At 43.6% G+C, this 20,712-nt stretch overlaps 5 protein-coding genes across 12 annotated transcripts; 2 read left to right on the top strand and 3 right to left on the bottom strand.

Annotated features, from left to right (window-relative positions):
* Positions 1 to 37: 37 nt before the first annotated feature.
* On the bottom strand, positions 38 to 4,280 carry LOC125761284 (DNA-binding protein K10). Of its 3 annotated transcripts, none has more exons than XM_049422275.1 (3): positions 4,196 to 4,280; positions 2,814 to 3,949; positions 38 to 2,560 (listed from the first exon to the last, which is right to left on the bottom strand). In XM_049422275.1, exons 2-3 carry the CDS (start codon positions 3,855 to 3,857, stop codon positions 2,201 to 2,203), a joined length of 1,404 nt encoding a protein of 467 aa, XP_049278232.1. In that variant the 5' UTR covers positions 3,858 to 3,949; positions 4,196 to 4,280; the 3' UTR covers positions 38 to 2,200. The 3 variants fall into 3 exon arrangements, with proteins under 3 accessions (XP_049278232.1, XP_049278231.1, XP_049278233.1); XM_049422274.1 differs by lacking the exon at positions 4,196 to 4,280 and adding an exon at positions 4,040 to 4,131; XM_049422276.1 differs by lacking the exon at positions 4,196 to 4,280 and adding an exon at positions 4,103 to 4,120.
* Positions 4,281 to 4,377: 97 nt separating this feature from the next.
* Positions 4,378 to 6,400, top strand: LOC125761269 (WD repeat-containing protein 46). The gene is made up of 2 exons (XM_049422242.1): positions 4,378 to 4,494; positions 4,559 to 6,400. Exons 1-2 carry the CDS (start codon positions 4,492 to 4,494, stop codon positions 6,335 to 6,337), a joined length of 1,782 nt encoding a protein of 593 aa, XP_049278199.1. The 5' UTR covers positions 4,378 to 4,491; the 3' UTR covers positions 6,338 to 6,400.
* On the bottom strand, positions 6,335 to 7,050 carry LOC125761322 (mediator of RNA polymerase II transcription subunit 22). The gene is made up of 2 exons (XM_049422328.1): positions 6,774 to 7,050; positions 6,335 to 6,711 (listed from the first exon to the last, which is right to left on the bottom strand). The coding sequence occupies exons 1-2, from the start codon at positions 6,868 to 6,870 to the stop codon at positions 6,392 to 6,394; spliced, it is 417 nt and encodes a 138-aa protein (XP_049278285.1). The 5' UTR covers positions 6,871 to 7,050; the 3' UTR covers positions 6,335 to 6,391.
* Positions 7,051 to 7,370: 320 nt separating this feature from the next.
* LOC125761266 (endoplasmic reticulum chaperone BiP) lies at positions 7,371 to 12,191 on the top strand. 2 transcript variants are annotated; one of them, XM_049422237.1, is made up of 2 exons: positions 7,371 to 7,565; positions 8,743 to 12,191. In XM_049422237.1, exon 2 carries the CDS (start codon positions 8,753 to 8,755, stop codon positions 10,733 to 10,735), a length of 1,983 nt encoding a protein of 660 aa, XP_049278194.1. In that variant the 5' UTR covers positions 7,371 to 7,565; positions 8,743 to 8,752; the 3' UTR covers positions 10,736 to 12,191. The 2 variants fall into 2 exon arrangements, with proteins under 2 accessions (XP_049278194.1, XP_049278195.1); XM_049422238.1 differs by lacking the exon at positions 7,371 to 7,565 and adding an exon at positions 7,572 to 8,125.
* Positions 12,192 to 12,325: 134 nt separating this feature from the next.
* LOC125761256 (dynactin subunit 1) lies at positions 12,326 to 20,022 on the bottom strand. Of its 5 annotated transcripts, XM_049422210.1 has the most exons (10): positions 19,757 to 20,022; positions 19,400 to 19,661; positions 19,206 to 19,324; positions 18,952 to 18,978; positions 18,199 to 18,267; positions 17,409 to 17,483; positions 14,849 to 16,773; positions 14,615 to 14,778; positions 13,741 to 14,459; positions 12,326 to 13,660 (listed from the first exon to the last, which is right to left on the bottom strand). In XM_049422210.1, the coding sequence occupies exons 2-10, from the start codon at positions 19,574 to 19,576 to the stop codon at positions 13,060 to 13,062; spliced, it is 3,876 nt and encodes a 1,291-aa protein (XP_049278167.1). In that variant the 5' UTR covers positions 19,577 to 19,661; positions 19,757 to 20,022; the 3' UTR covers positions 12,326 to 13,059. The 5 variants fall into 5 exon arrangements, with proteins under 5 accessions (XP_049278167.1, XP_049278168.1, XP_049278169.1 ...); XM_049422211.1 differs by lacking the exon at positions 18,952 to 18,978; XM_049422212.1 differs by lacking the exon at positions 17,409 to 17,483 and having other exon boundaries at positions 19,757 to 20,021.
* Positions 20,023 to 20,712: the final 690 nt, after the last annotated feature.

Raw genomic sequence — 20,712 nt, 5'->3', positions numbered from 1 at the left:
GAACTAATGTTAATCTAACAAGAACTGAACAGCAGCATTTATCGGTTGGTAGAGTGTACTCCATTTATTTAATGTTCAACGTAAACGATGATTATATGTGTAGGGATGTTAGTAGAACAATATCACGCTGAATTGTTAGTTCAAATACTTTACATCATTACTTTGTGGTCTGATATTTAATAATAGTAATGTATCATAAATAAGTAACGTAATGCAATCCTGAGAAAAGGCAGCTGCAGCAGTGTGTGTGGCTTCGTGCATATTGTTTTCTCCATATAAATATAGACCATGGTGCAAAACATGATGGAAAACTATACTAAATTAAAATAAACTAAACGAGAGATAAAAAACGCCTATAATAAAGAAAAAAAATTATCAAAACGATCGTTCTTTAATGAAAAAAAGAATATACAAAATACGATATTTTTTATCAAGTATTACATAGCCTGTAACAACATGATATGATTGCGCATTTACCACCAATCAAATCTATAATTTTAATTCACCCTAAAATGCCATATCTTCCACACACATTTAATACAATGTATGTAATTGTAAGACAAACAAATAGACACAAGTAAGAAACATGATAAAGACCCAAAAATTATAACGCGAGGCTGTACCGACGACAGCTTGCAACAAATTGAAAACCTACCCCACTGATCCCATCAGGATTACATATTTAGACCCAATATACACTCTTTCAATCAAATCGATACCTTATATAAAAACATGTGTACGAAAAACACGCCCGAATGCGTCTTCATTTAAAATTAAATCAAAATTTCATGTAAAACAACGTTTAAGGTTCCAATTAGTTTATCTTTAAATAATCAATTGTTACAACATTTGAATTATTAATCCGCGTTTTTAGCTGTCTCGTGTAGCTGCTGCATGAGTGAATGAAACTTTACTAAATCGTTAGCCTTTCTGTGATGATTTTTGCGCACGTCAATGGACCGTTCGAATGAAATGCATGATCCGTACACGTATTATTGCTGCTACGATTTACCGTACATTGTAGGATAGTATGTAGCAGCAGTAGTAGCAGCAGCAGCAACATTATATAAACAACAGAGCTACAGAGTTTCTGTTTTCAGTTCAGTCGGGTACATGGATCTGTACTTCTCTTATGTATTGGCTAGCGGTTGGTTTGGTGATGATCATGTATATCGTACGCACGTGAAATTTTACTATCTCGATACTTGGCGATCGCTTATCACCAACCTTTATTACAAAACCACGACCAGTGGTATATGAACGGTGTAATTTTGCTGATATATTATATTTACTACTACAAATCCGTTACCAATCAGCAGACTATGAAAGTTGGAAATATTCCACATCGGTTTCATCGACATCCGTTTCCACACCGTGCGATAGAGTTTTCATATTTAAATTTCCAATTCCATTTCCAAGCGATTCCGACGACGTTGAATACTACTGTCGCTTTAAAGACTGGCCTGTTCCACGCTTTACGTAGCGTAACTATTCCTTCTGATTAAAATTCGTATTACTTGGTAATAGAGTCGTAAGGATATATCTATACAGCAGTACTCGATTATATTGCATGCGTGCAACGTTCCGGTTAACTGAAGCTAGCTATTGTATTACAGTAAATTTCATAGACATCTGGCATCTGTAAATCCTTAGACATTTTTGTTTTTTTTTTTTTTGGTGGGATCTATTATTCTATACGATATACTGTTATTGCACACAGGCGTTGGTTTAATAGATTTCGTATTTGTTGCTTGTTTTCGTGTTTTGGTGCTAAACGGTGCAACGCGCATAACAATATATATGATTAAAAGATTATCTCTGCAGTAAAGTTACGCTGGAAACAAAAACGAATTTGCTGAACCATTACTGTTTCATTACAATGATCATTTTTCATGCTTCGTTTGGTTTTTTGCTGTCAGTCTAACGAGTTTAAGAGTAAATAAAAATTGTGCAAACGATCATCAAACACAAACTCTGCTCTGTTCACTTACATACTCCGCATGTACTACTCTACTACAGTATGATGCTATACTTGGCGATTCATCATCAAAGATGGAAAGCGGTTTTATTATGAGTTTGATAAGTTTTTTAGTAATGTATTTACTAGGACCATGCTGCATTGTATCCATGAATCGCAAAAACGGATCATTAACATCTATCTGCACTATTCGCTAAAAACAAAAAAATACACATTGGCTTACTAAACGGGAACGGTACTTTCGATTGTAGTGGCAATAGGGCTTGTCTCTGTTTCTGCTGGTAATTGTTCCTCGTTAGCAGAAGTAGATGTGATTTCAGTGGTATCATTGGTATCGATAGTAGTAGCATTAGTAGGGGATGCATTCGTATCACCGACGATGCCAACGGTACTACCGTTCGTGTCACATTTCGTCGGTTCCGTAGGATTAGAAGAAAGCACAGTTGCGTCGGTAGTAACCTGAGCGCTGCTGATGGTGGTTGCTTCGGTTTTAGCGGTATTATCAGCAGCAACGTTTGGTTTTTCTACATTTTCGATACGGGCCTTTTTACAAGCCGACGCAGTTAATATTTTATCTACATCCTGTAATGAATCGTGGGTAAAATGTGTTTTCAATTTTTGTGCGTATCGATACATATGCTAGTTTAATTTATTTTGTAATCTATACGTCTCACAACTGCTATTTGCTATTGTAATATATTCGCAGCTAAATTAAACTGCTCTATCAATGAAAATTTAACCTTCACATCGAAGCACAAAAGTGAATGCATACAGAAAAGTACTTTTTTTATAGAACCAACAACATAAATAATATAATATAAGGCGAGTAACTTACCTGTTCCGGGTGCTTTCCAATGTATTCAAGGCGAGCTGCTTCATACATTTTAACGAACTTATCCCGCTGTTCTTTGAACTGCGCAAACAGCGCGTCATCCCGGTGACCTTTCAGACGATTCGCGAGCTCCGCTTTCTTATCATGCTCGGCTTTAATATCCTGTGTGACCCATGGTTTGTCCAGCGGGTATTCTTCCCTGTTCTGGTGTTGTGTCGCTTTCGCACGAGTGCGCTTTCCATTCGGACCTATCGCACCACCATTTGGTGCCATTCCGTTCCGTGGAAATGGGCCTATCTTTCCACCCATACCACGTGCATGCATATTACCATTCATATGGCGACGCATTGGTCCATCTAAGCCATGCCGTAGAGGTGGAGGCATCATTCGACCCATTCCACCAGGTGGTGGTGGCATCGACCGACCTGGCATCGGTGGTATTGGAGGAGGTAGTGGTCTGTTCATCGACAACAGCGACATTGGGCCAGGATGACCCGCACCGTACCTATGTGGTCCTCTCATGCGCATACCCGGACCATTGCGGAAATGAGCTGGCGGAATAGGTGGTGGTATCGGGGGTGGATTCATATGACCACGCCGACCGGCCGATGGTGGACCGGGGAACATATTTGGCGGTGGCATTGGATGGCCCCAGTTAGACATTCCGTTCGCTCCACCGTTCATGCGATTTCTCATACCTGGTGCTCCATTCTTCATAGGACGCTTCATTGGGGGATTCATTCGTCGATTACCATTGGCGAAGGAAAGGTTTTTGTTTACACCATCCGATACATTCGAGACCGATGGTTTTGGTCCACCGACATTGTTACCCGTTCCGTTTGTGGTGGATGTAACTGTATCATCATTGAAATCCACAAAGCCGGGATCATCGCCAAGTTGATTAGCGTTGAACATTGCACTCATGCTTCGCATGTTTCCCATTGGGTTGTACTGTTTGTTCATGCCCGGTTTGAATCGCTGCCGATTAGCCATTTGATTGCCTATGCGTTTGTTTCCTTCGTTAGTCGAGGCCTTGTTCGAGACCATTATTTACATCGCTTTTCCTGCACTATTTTCCTTCGCTCGGTACCACCAGTTGTTGTCGATCGTAAACGCCAATAACTGCGGTAACGGGTTGCCTGCAGAGGTTAGATTTTTCTGATCCGCTCTATTATATTTTCGTAAGTTTGATCTTCTATTGCGACAATCGTCCGATTTTCACTATTCACCAAATAAAACTTCCTTGCTCTTTTCCGGAAAATCTTAATTGTATGGCCTGCTTGCTTTGATACCTTTTATCTGCGTTTTTTCTTTTGACAAATGGTTGTTCTAAACTAATGACAATTCTAGAAATAGCCAATAACAATCCACTGAACGAAGCTTACCGTGTTTCTGAATTCCCTCCCTTTTTAATTGAACAATAAAAAAATCAAACAGACATTCACTAATGTTTAGTTAGTCCAATAACCTAGTTATTTTATCTACTTTTCTTTGTAAAATAAAGTAAAAGTTTTTGTTGTACTAAAAAATGACATGTTTATTTTGCTGTAATGTCAAGACGTTTGTGAATTGTTGACGTTTGATATTGTACAACTGAAAGCATGCTGCAGAGCTGTGTCGTTTGTATACTGTTGAGTGGATTGTAAAAGGATTGGAATCCCTTAAATTTGCCGAATACAACATGGTAACTAATAAATCTCTAAATGTTGCTATACTGAATACGTGAAACCCTTGATTGATGATTTCAGGTCAAGAAAACGCCTCGTTATTTCACCGAGAAAAATGCAAGCAATGCATCAAAAGAAGACAGGGAACCGACAGTCTCTGCACCTCCAGAGCCAAAAATTGAAGAGAAGATGGTATCAAAACCGAAATATAAACAACCGGATTTAGGGAAAAGAAATCGTCGTAATTTTCCCCGCCAAAAACCATCCACCAGATCGAAGCAAAAAACCCCTCTCAATATTCCAATTGATCCGGCCGCCCTGCTGCGTCATTCGAGGGGCGAATCCATGCGTATGGGTGGCGTGAAATCAAGATTTCATAAAATCAATGAAAAACGAAAGGATATCAATATTGAGTTTGCTGTACAACAAGCTGCTCGAGCAGAAATTTTATTGCATGAAGAGGAAGGTTATCTTGAGGCGGATGAAGGTGAACTCACAACCAATATTACGCAGAAGGAAATAGTGGATAATGTGGACATAACGACTGCCACTAAACATTTCAACTTAGCCCTGGACTTTGGGCCGTATCGTACGCGTTATACGAAGAACGGTCGGTATTTGCTACTGGGCGGAAAACGTGGCCACGTCGGAGCATTCGATTGGGTGCAAAAGAAGCTGTTGTGCGAGATGAATGTACTGGAATCCGTGCACGATATTACGTGGTTGATGAATCAAACAATGTACGCTGTTGCGCAGAAAAACTGGGTACATGTGTATGATCAAAAAGGAACGGAGTTACATTGCATTAAGACAATGCATAGAAGCGTACGGTTGGAGTATCTGCCTTATCATTTTTTGCTGAACAGTGCCGGTGAAAATGGTTTCCTTTCGTGGATGGACGTATCAGTAGGCCAATCGGTAGGCAACTACAATACCAAAATGGGAAAAATAGCAGCAATGACACACAATCCTTGGAACGCGGTAACGTGTATCGGTGGTTCGAAGGGTGTAGTGTCAATGTGGTCACCGATGGTACGAGATCCGCTTGCTAAGATGCTGTGCCATCCGGTACCGTTGACTGCAATCACGATCGATCCGAAAGGATTGCACATGGCAACGGCAGGATTGGATCGCCAGATAAAAATATGGGACGTACGGCAACTGGAAGGTCCGCTCGAAACTTATTACACAAATACGGCTGTCTCCGAGATCGAACTGTCCCAACGAGGACTGTTGGCATTGTCGATGGGCGATATGTGTGAGGTTTACCGCAGGGGTAACAATTCCAACGCAGACAAAATGAAACCTTACATTAGGCATCGAACGAATGGTTCTATAGCCAGCATCAGATTTTGTCCGTTCGAGGACATCCTTGGTGTAGGAACGTCAAAAGGATTTGTCTCATTGATTGTTCCAGGCTCGGGCGAACCAAACTTCGACACGTTTGAAGCTAACCCTTACCAATCGCGCTCGCAACGACGTGAAGAAGAGGTGCATAAATTGCTCGAGAAGATTCCTGCCGAATTCATTTCTCTTAATCCAACGCAAATCGATGAGGTGGACGTACCTTCCGCCAAAGCACGACTGCAACGGAAAGTGGAGCTATTGACCATGAAACCGCCGAGGATAAACTTTGAACCACGTAAGCGTAACCGCGTGTCGAAAGCGAAACTTGTCCAGATTAAACACAACGTAAAGGAAGCTCGTTTCCGCGAGGCAGCCAATGAGTTGCGCGAGATAAAGGAAAAATTGTTGGCGGAAGAGGAAGCGACAACGGAATCAACCGACTTTATTCCACTGGAACCGAAAAGTGTACTGGATCGTTTCAACACGAAGAAGAAAAAGAAAGCTACTCAATAATATCGCATCGATCGTGCAGTGTTATATATTATTAAAGAAAATAAACCTATCATTTCACTTGTATATGCTCGTATAGTATTCTTCCTCGAGATCGTACAGATCGGCCGCCATGTCGTCCCGGACGGCCATCAACTTGTTGTCGCGATCTATTTGTGTGGTACGGTAGAGCGTGGAGTTGCTGCAGATAGCTTCATTGACCGAATGGAAATCGTTTAGGATGAGGTATTGTTTAATGTCTGACACGAGTTTCATCAGCGACTCGCCAGCCCGCACAATGTTTGCCGCCCGAACTTGGGTTTCATACGTGTCCTGTTCGCATTGCGTTATCTTTGATAGTTGTGTATCATTTTCTCCTTTAGCAAGCCGAATTATTTCTGCAAGAAAAAAGCGCCTAAATGCAACCAATGGACGAAAGCTACGATTGAAGAACACGTACCCTCGAAATTTTCTCGCATGCTCCGAATGTCTTCCTTCAGCCGGGAATTGTAGGATTTCAAGAGGGCTTCTTTGGATTGGGTTAGGTTGCGCTGCATTTTAGATAATTTGCAACGGTAACGTGTATCTGTTTTTCGAAGGATGTAATATCAATGTGCCCAAATGCTACGCCAATTTTATGCGATGTGGTAAAAACCCTTTTTGTTTCGTCAGTTGTTTACGTTTGTTACAAAAAAGCAATAAAACAGCACCACAAAGCCATGAATGAAAAGCTGTCAAAATATTTGCTGCATGGGCAATTCTGCTGCTTGTTGAGATGGCACAACGGGAAAATATTGAAGGAATTGAACAATTACTATTTGAAACTGAGAAATTGGTTGGAACAAACTGAATTCAGAGCATCTTTTCTTGTAAAAAGCATTTAATGAAAAGTTTTTTTAGATTGTCTTTATTTTTTATGTGATATTTTGGTTTTTTAACGAAAATTCTGTTCAGAAACGAAAATGTCAAAATCACCTCCCTCCCCAGCTTGACGAAACACGTCATGCAATGCCGCTTTGATGGTGTGCGTGAAGCCCGTCGGCTCTACGGTTGACGTGTACTTTAGGAACAATAAAGCCTGGGCGAATGGTAGCACAGGTCGATCATTTCCAGTTCAGCAATAGAGAAAAGACAAGCGAAAATTTGGTTGAACGTCTCGCAAACTGTGATTACTAGTTGTTACAGGGTGTAAAAGTCGCGTTAGTTTGGTGATTAACTCCGTGCATTGTAAACCGAAGAAGTAATACACAAAGTAAGTTAAAAGTTGCGTTCTAGCTGCTAACAAAATTGATAAAGAAGGTGCCGGTAGCAATGAAACCGACGAACACACGAAGGTGTATAATGGTAGAGAAAAGAGTGCGCTTTTGTAGGTTATCCAATTGCCGGAACAGATAATACCGATTTGAATCGTTTTGTGCGTGGCCCCCTAAAAAACAGGACACTCGGTGCCGTTGCCGGGCGAAACAGAATATTCTAGAATGCGTGGTGTCACAGAAAAAGTAGAAAGAAGCAGAATCGGCAAAAAATGGCAGCAAGGGGGCCATTTTCCGTGCGTTCCGTCGTCCGTTTCAATGGCTCGGGCGCAGCGAGACAACGTTCAGACTGAGATGGAAATCCCCGTTCGTCAGTAACAGTCAGCAAGCGGGAAAAGGAAAGATAGTACGCACGGAAAGGTTGACGTGTTCTTTTTGCATTGGAGCAGGACTGGCTCTTGGGGATAGGAAGAAGCTTTTGGTATAGTTCTATTTCAATCGTTGGTGTAGAAAGTTGGGTATCGTTTTTGCAGGAAAGTCATCTCTCACGGGGAATTAAGTGAGTTTTACTAGAAATTGTTCGCGTTTAGTGCGTAAGCTGAAATGTTTCGGTATATTAAACACCTTTCGGTGGACACTGCTAGTGGAACTAAGTAATGCTTAAACCGGTGTCTCGGGATACGCTTGCTTCTAGCTTAATGAGGTCAACAGACATAACGGTTGTTTTCCGAGTTTGATTCGAGTTTGTCGAAGGAAAATGACGTGAGTTTTATATTAAACAGCATAGAATGGCCCAACATGCCTTTGCTCACTCACCAGGAATTAACATTTCAATGAAAACCGCCTACTTGTTACTTTCGGTCGCTCAGCTTCAATGATTCTGTTCGAACTGACGTGGCCTTATGGCGGATGTTGGATTGATTATGTGGCGCATGGGATGAATTATCCATGTGGCCTAAGTTCTTCAGTGTGTTTTTTAATTCAATTTTTGCAACTGTGCAATTTATTCATCGCTTTTCGCGCATTTAAACTATCTTCTCACGTGTTTCGGAGATTTTTCTAGTACGCTATGAAATTGTGCACCGATTTTGCTTCTTTTACACTTTATTGGTTAAAAACAATGGTTGCTAATCTAAGTTCTTTCTTTGTGGTGTGTTTTTCTTTGCTCATCCACAGTATAACAACAATGAAGTTATTAACATTATCGGCCCTTGTGGTCGCACTGGTCGTGATGACCTGTTCGGCGGATGAAAAGAAAGAGAAGGACAAGGATATCGGCACGGTGGTCGGTATTGATCTCGGCACGACGTACTCCTGCGTCGGTGTGTACAAGAACGGACGTGTAGAAATTATTGCCAACGATCAAGGTAACCGCATTACTCCCTCCTACGTGGCATTTACCGCCGATGGCGAACGTCTCATCGGTGATGCCGCCAAAAATCAGCTGACGACGAACCCTGAAAATACCGTGTTCGATGCAAAACGTTTGATCGGCCGCGAGTTCACCGACCATACTGTGCAGCACGACATTAAACTGTTGCCGTTCAAGGTGATTGAAAAGAACTCGAAACCGCACATCCGGGTATCGACCGGCCAGGGTGATAAGGTGTTCGCGCCGGAAGAAATCTCCGCCATGGTGCTGGGCAAGATGAAGGAAACGGCTGAAGCATATCTGGGCAAGAAGGTTACGCACGCTGTCGTCACGGTGCCGGCCTACTTTAACGATGCCCAGCGTCAGGCGACGAAGGATGCGGGAACGATCGCTGGGCTGGTGGTGATGCGTATCATTAACGAACCGACCGCGGCCGCCATTGCGTACGGTCTGGACAAGAAGGATGGTGAAAAGAATGTGCTTGTGTTCGATCTTGGCGGCGGTACGTTCGATGTGTCGCTGTTGACGATTGACAACGGTGTGTTCGAGGTGGTGGCAACGAACGGTGACACCCATCTGGGCGGTGAAGATTTCGATCAGCGCGTCATGGATCACTTCATCAAGATGTACAAGAAGAAGAAGGGCAAGGACATTCGCAAGGATAACCGTGCTGTGCAGAAGCTGCGTCGTGAGGTGGAGAAGGCGAAGCGTGCCCTTTCGGCTAGCCATCAGGTGCGCATTGAAATTGAATCGTTCTTCGAGGGTGACGATTTCAGTGAGACGCTCACGCGTGCCAAGTTCGAGGAGCTGAACATGGATCTGTTCCGCTCGACGATGAAACCGGTGCACAAGGTGCTGGAGGATGCCGACATGACGAAGAATGACGTCGACGAGATCGTGCTGGTCGGTGGATCGACCCGTATCCCCAAGGTGCAGCAGCTGGTGAAGGAATTCTTCAATGGCAAGGAACCTTCCCGAGGCATCAATCCGGACGAAGCCGTGGCTTACGGTGCGGCTGTACAGGCTGGCGTGCTTTCGGGCGAACAGGACACCGATGCGATCGTGCTGCTCGACGTTAATCCACTGACCATGGGAATTGAGACGGTCGGTGGTGTGATGACGAAGCTGATCCCGCGCAACACTGTCATCCCGACGAAGAAATCGCAAATCTTCTCGACCGCATCGGACAACCAGCACACCGTAACGATCCAGGTGTACGAGGGCGAACGTCCGATGACGAAGGATAACCATCTGCTCGGTAAATTCGATCTGACCGGCATTCCGCCGGCACCGCGAGGCATACCGCAGATCGAAGTGTCGTTCGAAATCGACGCGAACGGTATTCTGCAAGTGTCGGCCGAGGATAAGGGTACGGGCAACCGGGAGAAGATTGTCATCACCAACGATCAGAACCGTCTGACGCCGGACGATATTGAGCGCATGATTAAGGATGCCGAGCGGTTTGCCGATGACGACAAGAAGCTGAAGGAACGCGTGGAGGCGCGCAACGAATTGGAAAGCTACGCGTACAGCTTGAAGAATCAGCTTAGCTCGAAGGATAAGCTTGGTGCAAGCGTGTCGGACGACGATAAGGCTAAGATGGAGGAAGCGATCGATGAGAAGATCAAGTGGCTGGACGAAAACCAGGATACGGAAGCGGAAGAGTACAAGAAGCAGAAGAAGGAGCTGGAAGACATTGTGCAGCCGATCATTGCCAAGCTGTACGCCAGCAGTGGCGGTGCTCCACCACCGACGGCCGGCGGAGACGATGACGATGAGCTGAAGGATGAGCTGTAAGTGAATGTTTTGGTTTTTTTGTTTCCCGACCCTTGGAAAAGGGCGCCACCTTCCATAATGTCATACAACAACAACAACAACAACAAACAAAGCATTCGACGGAGAGAAATGCAAATTAAGTCGCCTTTCACTCATTGTCCTTTTTTGGGAGGAGGGATGGTTTTGTGATTATGCATTGAGGAAAAGCCCGCTGATCATACGCGAGATCATTGTGTACCTCGTTGGGAGGATTAATGTCAAACAATCTAAGTAGTCGTCAAAACGACCGCTCCATTACAAAACTCTTGTCGTCACAGTGAAGGAAGTGGTGAAGTTGTGTGCGCACTTTTCCGGACGCAGTGCGTTACGTGAAGGCGTTGGTGGAACGTTACATTTTCGGAGTCTCATCTTATTTTCTAGATGAGTGATACTCACCCCACAAAAAGGAAAAAGATACACAAACACACCACACATACACACACACATATATAAAACGGAAGATGTCCAGAGAGTTTGTGGTTCAAGTTAAATAGAAGATAGAAAAGCACACGGTAGAATTACGCGGGTTTTTTTTTCGTTAGTTTTTTGTTTGTTTTTGTTTCTCAATTACGTCCGTGCAGCAACAGCAGATATGATGTAGTAGTGTAGGTGTGTGTGTGTGTGTGTTGGTAAAAATGAATCGTTTGCAGACTTTTATTATTTATTGAGCAAGAGAAGTGCAGAAACCGTAAAGATATAATACTTACAACAATAGCAGAAGACCAGAAGCGGCTCGAGTTAGTAAAACAAAGGAATAGGTCAATAGGGCCGAGGGTGATGAGAATATGAGGGATGGTGTGCGTAAGGATATATATTCTCGTACCGAGACCAGAGATCGTGTTTCTTATTACGTTAGTTCTAATTCGTTCCATTCGTGTGCACTAGATGTGTGCAGTAATAGGTGGAACGTGAAGAGGACGGTGTTGGCGGTGATATGATGTTGGGTGGTGTAAAACATTCTCCCCCACCCCTTCTCCACTATTATCTTCGGCACCGTCCTTTTTCGTGTTCCCTTACCCAGAGCGAGAAATGATGCAAACGAATGCAAACCACGGAAACATCCTTAAATCGACTTTAATCCTTATCAGTTTTACCTTAAAAAAGAATCTTTGTTTCGTTTGTTTGTTTTTTTTACCATTCCTGAGATACTTCTGTTATTTTGTTATGTATAAAACAAACAAAGCCTGTCCTCTAACTGCCAGATAGTGAGAGAAAGGAATTCCCTAACTAAGGACTCTGCGGTGGAATAGAAAGGGATACACATGTGCGATTTCAAGATGCTTTAATTTCGATAATATCGTGTACCTATCGCGCGGCACGTTGTTCATAAGACGTCGACGTGCTACAATTCCGTTTCAGTTCGTTTCATTATTTCTCGTCCATCGACTGAACCTAATGTAAGGAAGAGAAAAATAAAAGAAACAAGATGATACTAAAATGATCGTTTTGGTTGTGAGTGTGAGATGATCGTGAGTGAATGAAAGAAAATATTGAGCCTCTAACCGTGAGTAGAGATCATTGGATTATTCTTCTTCGGACAGGTTGATGGTTATGATACAAAAAGTAATTCCCTTTTTTGTTAGTATTCATATCACGACGGGTTTATTAACATGTTGCTGCCACAGCAGGGAAGCAGAAAGGAATGGTGTACATGAGAGGGGGATTCCATTATAATTTTGTTACGCGCAACTGTTTTGCTCTGCTTCACGATTGACCCTTATGAATGTAAGTAAGCTACACGTTAAATAATTCACAATTTTTAAGCTTCCACGATTTTAAAAACTGAAAACTAACTAAATACAAACACACAAAAATGAAACAAATCGGCTTTAGCTTAACTCCTTTTACTTAGAAAACTAAAACTAACTAAGAAAGCTTTCTTTACTTGTTTCGGTTTTATAATGTTGGTCTGCGCCTTTCTTTAAATTGTTTACCTATAACTGAATAGTCAGTCCTATGGTGCGCTAGGGAAGGCACACAGCTGGTCTGTTGCGGTTTGAACTTCCCCACCACCAGAGCTAGTGATTGTGACTTCCGTGACCGATTAGCACTAGTTGCACGGTGTCTTTTCATGGTTGCTGCACAATGTGTTTTGATTTAATGGGACTATATCAATATTACGTACATCGAAACGCGCCTAAGCTCGCAAAACTTTCAAATAAATAAGAATAACAACAAAAAAATCCAGGACTGATTTTCCCGTGAGCATTGCGCGCGCATTCGAACTGACCAAAAAGTAAGCGAATTAAGCCAACCTCCGTCAATCCTGAGTAAATCACTTTTAAGCTTAATAAAAACTATCGCTTTTACACCCGCACGTTTACACGAAATGCCGCCGACAGTTCATTCGATGGGAAGGAAGCAAAATCGGCCTTAGCCGCACGGTGTGGTTTTCTGTTGAGATATTCCTGCATCACATCACATGCCAACTGTTCCGCTTTCGCGCGTATCTGCGTTTGTTGCTGCTTCTGATGATTCTCGTGGTCGAGGATCGATTTGGAGACGCTACCGTGCACCGTATGGGTGGACGGTATTTCTGCACCCTTCACCAGCGACATGATCAGATCATGCTTGACGCGCGTTATCTTCTGTTCCAGCTCCTGGATACGATCATCCTTTGGCTGCGGTACGTGCAACGGTTCCAGCCCGGAAAGGATCTTTCGGTACTCGTTCGCCTGTACCTTCAACCGTTCGGTTCGTTCGTCCTTGAACGCACGCTTCAGCAGCGACAATTCCTGGGCGATGTAAGGCGAGCTGGCCGAAATATCCAGTGCAGTCGTCGTCTTAAGGTCCACCTTACGCGAGCTGAACGATTTCAACTTATCGCGCAAGCTGCTCTTTTCGCTCTCCAATGAATCGATATCACTCTGCAAGTGGTCCATCGTTTCTTCAAACTCTTTCTCTTTCCTGGGGTTTTTGGATGGAGAAATGTTAGAAAATTAATCAAGCATCAAAACGAATAAAAAAAATGCATTCCGATTACGTACTGTTTCAACTTGCCGCACACTTCGTCGTACTGTTTCTGCAACCGCGTAGTGTTCGTTTCGTGATCCTGCTGCAACACGGACAGCTTCTTCTCGGCCAAATCCTTCCGTATCTGCATCTCGGACAGTTCGTTCTGCTTCAGCTTAGCGGCCAGCTTCAGCTGTCGTATTTCCGCCTCACGGTTTTCGAGCGTTGCCGTCAGTGTCTTGGTTTCTTCCAGCTGTTTCTTCACTGCCTGCGCACGCAGAATAATCGGTGCGACCGGTTTCTCCTCCGGTTTGGCGGTGTTCGTTGCCGAAATGATTTCGTACTCATGATCCAGCAGATACTGTGCCAGCTGGCCCATATCAGTACTGGCCGCGGAGAGCACATTGCGCACGTTTTGTGACGGACCGAGATCATCCTGTTCGTACACTTTCTCGCAACCGTTCGAAAGGATTTCCCACAGCTTGTCTTGCGGTACGGACGTTTCCGTTTCGGGATCCACCGTCACCAGCTGGAGACATTGGCGGGTAGCGTAGAACAGTACACTCATCACCTTGTTCAGTGCTTCGGCGGTGCGTTTCAGATTGCGCAGCGTGTTCATCGAAAGGTTGCACTTGGTGATAGCGACATCCTGCGGCAGGCGACGTTTGACGAGCTTTAGTTGCTGCCGTATGTTCTCCACGTTCTGTAGAATGTACTGCAGAAGCAGTCCAGAGTCGCTGGTTTCATCTCCGGGCTGTGGTGGAATAAATACAATAAACAAACCATTCATGAATCATCATAATAGCTATTCAAAGTCATTCGTTCGATTTAAAAACTCATTTAGATTTAGGAATCTGAATCGAATACACCCATAAATCCTTAAAATTAAACTTTTAAATTCCAACAAACCTTAATCAATATCTTAACGATGGTAGAATCATTCGCGATCGAATCACATGCCGCACCGATCGATGCAGTACAATCGCGCACTATTTGCGTTTCGTTGACGAGATCCTCTCCAGTTAGCAGTACCACGTACATTGCATTGAAGAATGTTACACACTTTTCAAGATCTAAACGAAATGAAACAAACATAATATGTTAATCCCGCTCTTGAAGGGTTTCCCTCGTTTCCGAACTTACTATCCGTGGAGGAATTTTCATCCAGCTGGTTCGCCTTCAGCAGATCGACAATTTCGTCCACCATCTTTTCTTGTGCCTGCATCTCTGGCAGGGCCGCACCGATCTTGAGCAGCGTGTCTGCCTTGCAGCCCGTCATGCTAAACAGGAACTGATGCATAATGCTCTGCAGATTGTGTACGTGGTGTAGCAAACGCGACCGGAACCCAAACTGTGCCACCTCGTGCCCTGTCAGAATGGCGGCCCGATCCATCTGTGGCACATTGGAAAACCGTTCCCGCGCTTGGCTGACAATGATGCCGGACTTGAAGACGATGCGCGAAACGAGCAGTATCACAAGAATGGCATCGTGATCACCACCCCGTGCCATGAACACATCCGGCATGAACGCGGTCAGGTAGCGCACGTGTTCGTTCGCCTGTGTCAGCTCGATCTGGCGCAGCTGGAGATCGATCGCACGCGTGAACGCCTTCGATTCGGCAAACATTTGCTTGAAGTCGATCGTTTCAGTAATAAGGGCCGTATCCTTAGACTGCTGTTGCTGCTGCTGCTTGGTCGATTCGTGGCTTAAACGTTCGCGCAACTCCTGACACTGTTCGTTCAGCCGCTGGACAAGTTCGCGGAATTTCAGTATCGTCTGATCGCGATCAACGATCGTCTCCAGGGCGGCATCTTTTTCACGCATTGCTTCGCGTTTTGCAGCGTGCGCCAGGTCAAGCTCCTCGCGCATATCCATCTCCAGCTCGTGGTTACTTTCGACCAGCTGTTCATGTACTTCCTCGAGCGCTTCCAGTTCGGCCACCTCTTCTTCGAGTGATTTTACCTTGTCTTCGAGTTCCATCTTCTTTTCGGCTAGCTGCTCGACCATCTCTTCCGCACCGAGCGCTGCATCGACCTGCTCCTGTAGATCGCTCAGCTGTGCCTCCAGCTCGTCAATCTTGGCGGAAAACTTTTCCTTCGTGCGCTGCAGCTCGGTAACTTCCGATTTTTTCGTGTCCAGTTCCTTTTCCAGCTTTTGGATTTCGTGCTTTTCGTGCGCGGAAAGATCGCGTAAGCGTACTAGCGTTTCCCGTAGGCGTGCGTTTTGTTGCTCCAGTTGCTTGAACTCGTAGGTTGAAGCAACGGCTGAACCGTCACCACCGATTACACCGGCACCGGCTGCTGTACCGGTCGAGCCTAACTTTTCTTGCATTTCCGTTTTCAAAATTTCCAAATCTAATGTCAGCTCTTCGATGCGCTCCTTTGCCGTTTCAAGCTCGAGCGCTAGCGTGTCGGCCTTCTCCTCCGCCATCTCCTTGTCGAGCGTGATCAGTTCGACATTCTCCGCCAGCTCGGACATTTCTTCGCTGTGTAAATCTCGTGCCTCGATTGCATCCTTGGCTTCCTGTTTCGCACGCTGCAGCTCGCGCTGAAGTTGCGAGTGAGCGTCCATGATTTTGCTTTTAAACTCCACCAGCTGCTCGTACTGCGTTTTCATCTTGTCGAACTCGCGCAACCGTTCGCGATCTTCCGCTCGGCGTTGTTTGAGCGTTTCCAGTTTTTCGCTAAGATCGCTGTTGAGCTTTCGCATCTCTTCCAGCTCCTGTTGCAACTGAAGGATGTGAATGCGATCCTCGGTCGACGAGCCGGGTGCGGGCGTTGGAGCTGGTGATGGGGAGATGAGCGACTGTCCCGGGGTGAACTGTGGTTTAAGTGTTTCCACAAAGCCGGTTTCGACGAATGATGCACGCTTGGAGGTTTGGAGCGATTCCGGTGGGCTCATGTGCGATCGTTGCAGGGGTTCGTGTCGGTCGGGCTTCACCATCGTCGGAATGGACGATACCGGTGTCGGGATGGACGATTGTCCCGATGCCCGTTCGCTGCCCGGTGAGGTTAGTTGCGTTTTCGAACCGAGCGAACTCGTGCTTCGGTTGAGCGACATCCTAGAGCTAAATGAGAGAATGGAAAATTTTATAAGCCATGCGTTTTGATTTGAAACACCTTCTACAAACACAATAGCATCACCGAAACACAGAAGACACATTGCAGATGGAATAGAGCGCCGTGATGACACATAAACTCCTCAAGTTACATATCTACATAAGGAACATCATTGGTTTGTACAACAGAACAAGCGTAGTGATACGGCATAAAATCGCAAGAAGAACCAAAAAAAAAATACAAACCACAGGGTGCAGCAACAGTAAACGGATTCGTACAAAAAAAAGAAGATCAACCAGAGACATGTGCGCATAATTTCTTGTAGAGAAACACTTCCGAGATATGCAAGCGAAATTTCATAGCCAAAAAAATAAAACACAAGGAAGAATAATTTCGAATAGCAGACAAACTGTGGATGCAAATGAAAACAGACAAACAATAGCGTTTCGGGTTTTTGTTGCTTGTTGTCGCGTATAAATTGTACGGGAAGAACCTTTCATGGTGTATGGTGCGATTGTGAGGAAGGATCATGCATTAAAAAAAAGATGCAAGAAGAAACATTAAGTGACTATACAGAGATGATGCAACAGGCCGAACAAATAAAAAGTATTATTGCTAAGTAAATGGATGATATAAAAATAACCTGGATGTTGACAGTGTCATTGTCATGGAGGCACGCTTCGTTTGCGGCTGCTTGACCGGAGACTTTCGGCGTACCCTGTCGTTGTTGTTGTCGGGTGTAGAAGAAGGTATGCAAAGGACGATCGTATCACAGGGACGATTCAAAATAGGATGATGGGCGTATGCGTAATGGTTTATTCCGCCGATGCGGACATATCAGTTAGTCAGTGATGAATGGGAACGGACGAATATGGTGGGATTTGTATTGGATTTGTTATGGGGCGCCAATATAATCCCGATCCCGAACGCATCGAGGTTGTTAGTAGTGAGTGTGTGTGTGTGTTTGTCCACACAAGAATCATCGCACAAGATAAAACGACATCGGGCAGGGATGAATTATTATTATTACAATTAGGTTACGACGATGGTACAGATGTTTTACAGAAGAGGGCAAATGAAAGAAAAAGAGAAAGATAATGGTTAAATTTTGCAATTATGGATCTTTAAGGAAGTCTAGTTACGTTTATCACTAAACTACTAACGGGCGGAACAGTAATACAAACGTAAATCAAACATTGATACAAATTTGGAATGCTCAACTTATATATCAAGATAAACGTTTATTGTAAGCCATTGCTTACAGGAAAGAAAAAAGTTTAATGATAACCAAAACTTAACACAAAATGGTATGAATAATGCTTGTTACGGGATCTCTAGAAGGATAGCGGGTTTTCGTGTGGCGTACGTATATACGCTACAAGATTTATAAGCAAAAAAAACTACAGGTTTTGTTGTGACTTTCGTTCACTTACGCTGTTGGCTTGGCCGTAAACGTTTGTGTCGATCCAGGCATTGAGGCGAGTGATCGAACTGAACCCGCACTAAGGCGACAGATGACGTGAGAGCATTGAAATACATAAGAAATAAGTTTAGTTAGATTGCTTCCCGCTACCCGCTATGGCTAAAGCGTTTTGCTTTGGATAATTGCAGCAGCAACAGCGCAACAATAGCTGTATCGGAATGGTTTAGGAGACACATTTGTTAGATGATGAGATGAGAACCATTTTGGGTGAAGCAAATTTCTCGATTCGATTTTTTGGCTTGCGGCAAAAAGCCCTCCCCCTGCCCCTTTTAGCTGTCTTACCCGATTGCGTAAATGAGATGAAAGTAAAACATTGTGTTCGAAACATCTAATACACCTAGTACTAATTACAACAAACCATTCATCGAACCCAAACACATCCGATCGATGATGAATTCTGTGCTAATGCATAACAAACATTCAGAACGGAATCTGTTTTATACGCGCTATCATTCGTGTGGTGAGCTATAAGCGTCTTCTGCAAACAACCATCGAACGAAATGGGGGGACAAAATGTGAAACTAAATGCCTAAGAATATGTAGTACTAAAAGTAAAGGTGACCTACACGAATGGGTATGGTGGTTCGGGGATGAGAAATAATGTTGCATTTCGCTTTAAAACAGCATTTTAAAAAGGAATAAAAAATGGGTGTGTGATTTGTTTTTTTTTTTTTTGTTTGTTTGGTGTTTGTTAAGCACTTACGGTACTCTGCCGGTTGCACGCTTAGCACTAGCGGGCGTTTTTAACAACGACAAAAGTTACACAGGAGTATGTAGATGGAAGAGAAAGACGGAAGAGATAGATAGTACGGTGGCACCATAAGCTGGACGGCAAAATGGTTCCAAGGCGTGATTGAAACGCAAATGTGTTCGATTGTTGACAAATGGGCATTAGGTATAATGGATTTAACCGTCCCTAGCCATGGATTGTGAGCAATTCCTGCTCTCGCTACTAACCTGCTCAATCGGGACCGTGGCTTCTCGTCTGGCGTTTGTGCATCCTCGATTGCATTACCAGCGTCATCGATAAATACCAGCTGGGTTGGCCGTACGAACATGCCATAGTTTTCCTCACACTAAAACGATTGGAGATATATTAGTGGAACACTTTCGCAACGCGTCTTATTCCTATGGGCGATTGCCAACGTTACCGAAAAATATTGATGTCCTTTTATCGATCCATTGTTCTTCCCTTTAGCTTCATCCAATATTACGCCAACCCATTTACCGACCGCAAAAGAGGTCATACCGACGTACGCGATCGTGCCACGTACTTCCTTGCCGGTCAGCTCGACTCGTTGACCAATTTTAAGATACTTTTCGGCCATATCGGAAGCTTATTGTGTGGTTCGGGTGTTACCGTGCCTGTTGTGCCTCGACGTCCGGGTAAGTTTGTTGCTGTTGCTGCTTTCACTGTGGAGGACAGCGTTGATGACATCAGTGATTCCATTGCTTAACCACAGGTGCTGCAGGTCCGTGGAAGCAGGCTAGCAGCAAATACAATTTACCTGTCGTTTTGTGCGCGATACAACTATTGCTCTGCAAGCGTGATTGAGTGATACAACTTTTGCAGTTTTACGTTCACAATAAATAAAGAATAGTTGTGTACATTTTGATCACCTTTCTATGCACTCGTAAAGGAGGAATTTTTGGCAATAGAAAAAAAATCACCGTAGCAATTTGACATTCCACCGACTGACAGCTGAGTCGAGCAGTCTGACACATCGCGAAGCAATCTTTCCACCAGTGGAAAAATATATCGACCAATAACTTCCCCGGGTGCATGCATGAAGATCTTCCTCGACTAGAGCAAAAGCGGGAAATTGCGTTAGTAAAAATAACGTTTTAGTGTATATCCATATTATATCTATATATATGCAATTCTCGTGTCGCGGTAAAGCCTTATGAAATTTTCAAATTGATTTTTTTTTAATTTAAAGCGTGAAAAGCGTGATTTAAAGAGTGACAAGAAACTTATTGCAACGCTTTCGCATTAAATTATATCGAATTTATAAATTTTGCTCAAATTGTTCAAAAAAATGGTAAGGCTATAGCCTTATAAAATTTTCGAATTGAAAGTATTTTTTTATTTTTTTTAGTTTTTTTGTTCTTCCTTTAATTTAAAGCATTATTGGAGTGAAAAGAAACTTATTGAAGCGCTTTCGCATTAAAATATATCAAATTCATAAATTTTGATCAATTCCTCCAAAAAATGGGAAGGCTATATCCTTATGAAATTTTTAAATTGAAACTATGTTTTTTATTTTATATTTTTTTGTTCTTTTTTTAATTTAAAGCATTATTTGAATGAAAAGAAATTTATTGCAACAAATCCGCATTAAAATATATCACATTTCAAATTCTTGCTACATTGCTCAAAAATGAGGAAAATTTTACATTTTCTCAAACAGGGTAAGGAACTTGGTTCCTCGAATAACTTCTGGCACAGACATCTGAGGGCATG

The sequence above is a fragment of the Anopheles funestus genome, chromosome 2RL, assembly GCF_943734845.2.
Source record: "Anopheles funestus chromosome 2RL, idAnoFuneDA-416_04, whole genome shotgun sequence".
In the NCBI taxonomy this organism is placed as follows: domain Eukaryota; kingdom Metazoa; phylum Arthropoda; class Insecta; order Diptera; family Culicidae; genus Anopheles; species Anopheles funestus.
Note: the sequence above shows the minus strand (reverse complement) of the source record. Positions and strands in the feature narration are given on the sequence as shown.

Bases quoted from the DNA above. Each gene is read 5' to 3' on its own strand.
- LOC125761284 (XM_049422275.1), bottom strand. From the start codon at position 3,857: ATGGTCTCGAACAAGGCCTCGACTAACGAAGGAAACAAACGCATAGGC. The intron at 2,561-2,813 runs GTAAGTTACTCG...GATTCATTACAG, and splicing joins TTGGAAAGCACCCGGAACAG to GATGTAGATAAAATATTAAC.
- LOC125761322 (XM_049422328.1), bottom strand. From the start codon at position 6,870: ATGCAGCGCAACCTAACCCAATCCAAAGAAGCCCTCTTGAAATCCTAC. The intron at 6,712-6,773 runs GTACGTGTTCTT...TTTTTCTTGCAG, and splicing joins CATGCGAGAAAATTTCGAGG to AAATAATTCGGCTTGCTAAA.
- LOC125761266 (XM_049422237.1), top strand. From the start codon at position 8,753: ATGAAGTTATTAACATTATCGGCCCTTGTGGTCGCACTGGTCGTGATG.
- LOC125761256 (XM_049422210.1), bottom strand. From the start codon at position 19,576: ATGGCCGAAAAGTATCTTAAAATTGGTCAACGAGTCGAGCTGACCGGC. The intron at 14,779-14,848 runs GTAAGTTCGGAA...CATTTCGTTTAG, and splicing joins TGAAAATTCCTCCACGGATA to ATCTTGAAAAGTGTGTAACA. The intron at 13,661-13,740 runs GTACGTAATCGG...CAAAAACCCCAG, and splicing joins GTGTGCGGCAAGTTGAAACA to GAAAGAGAAAGAGTTTGAAG.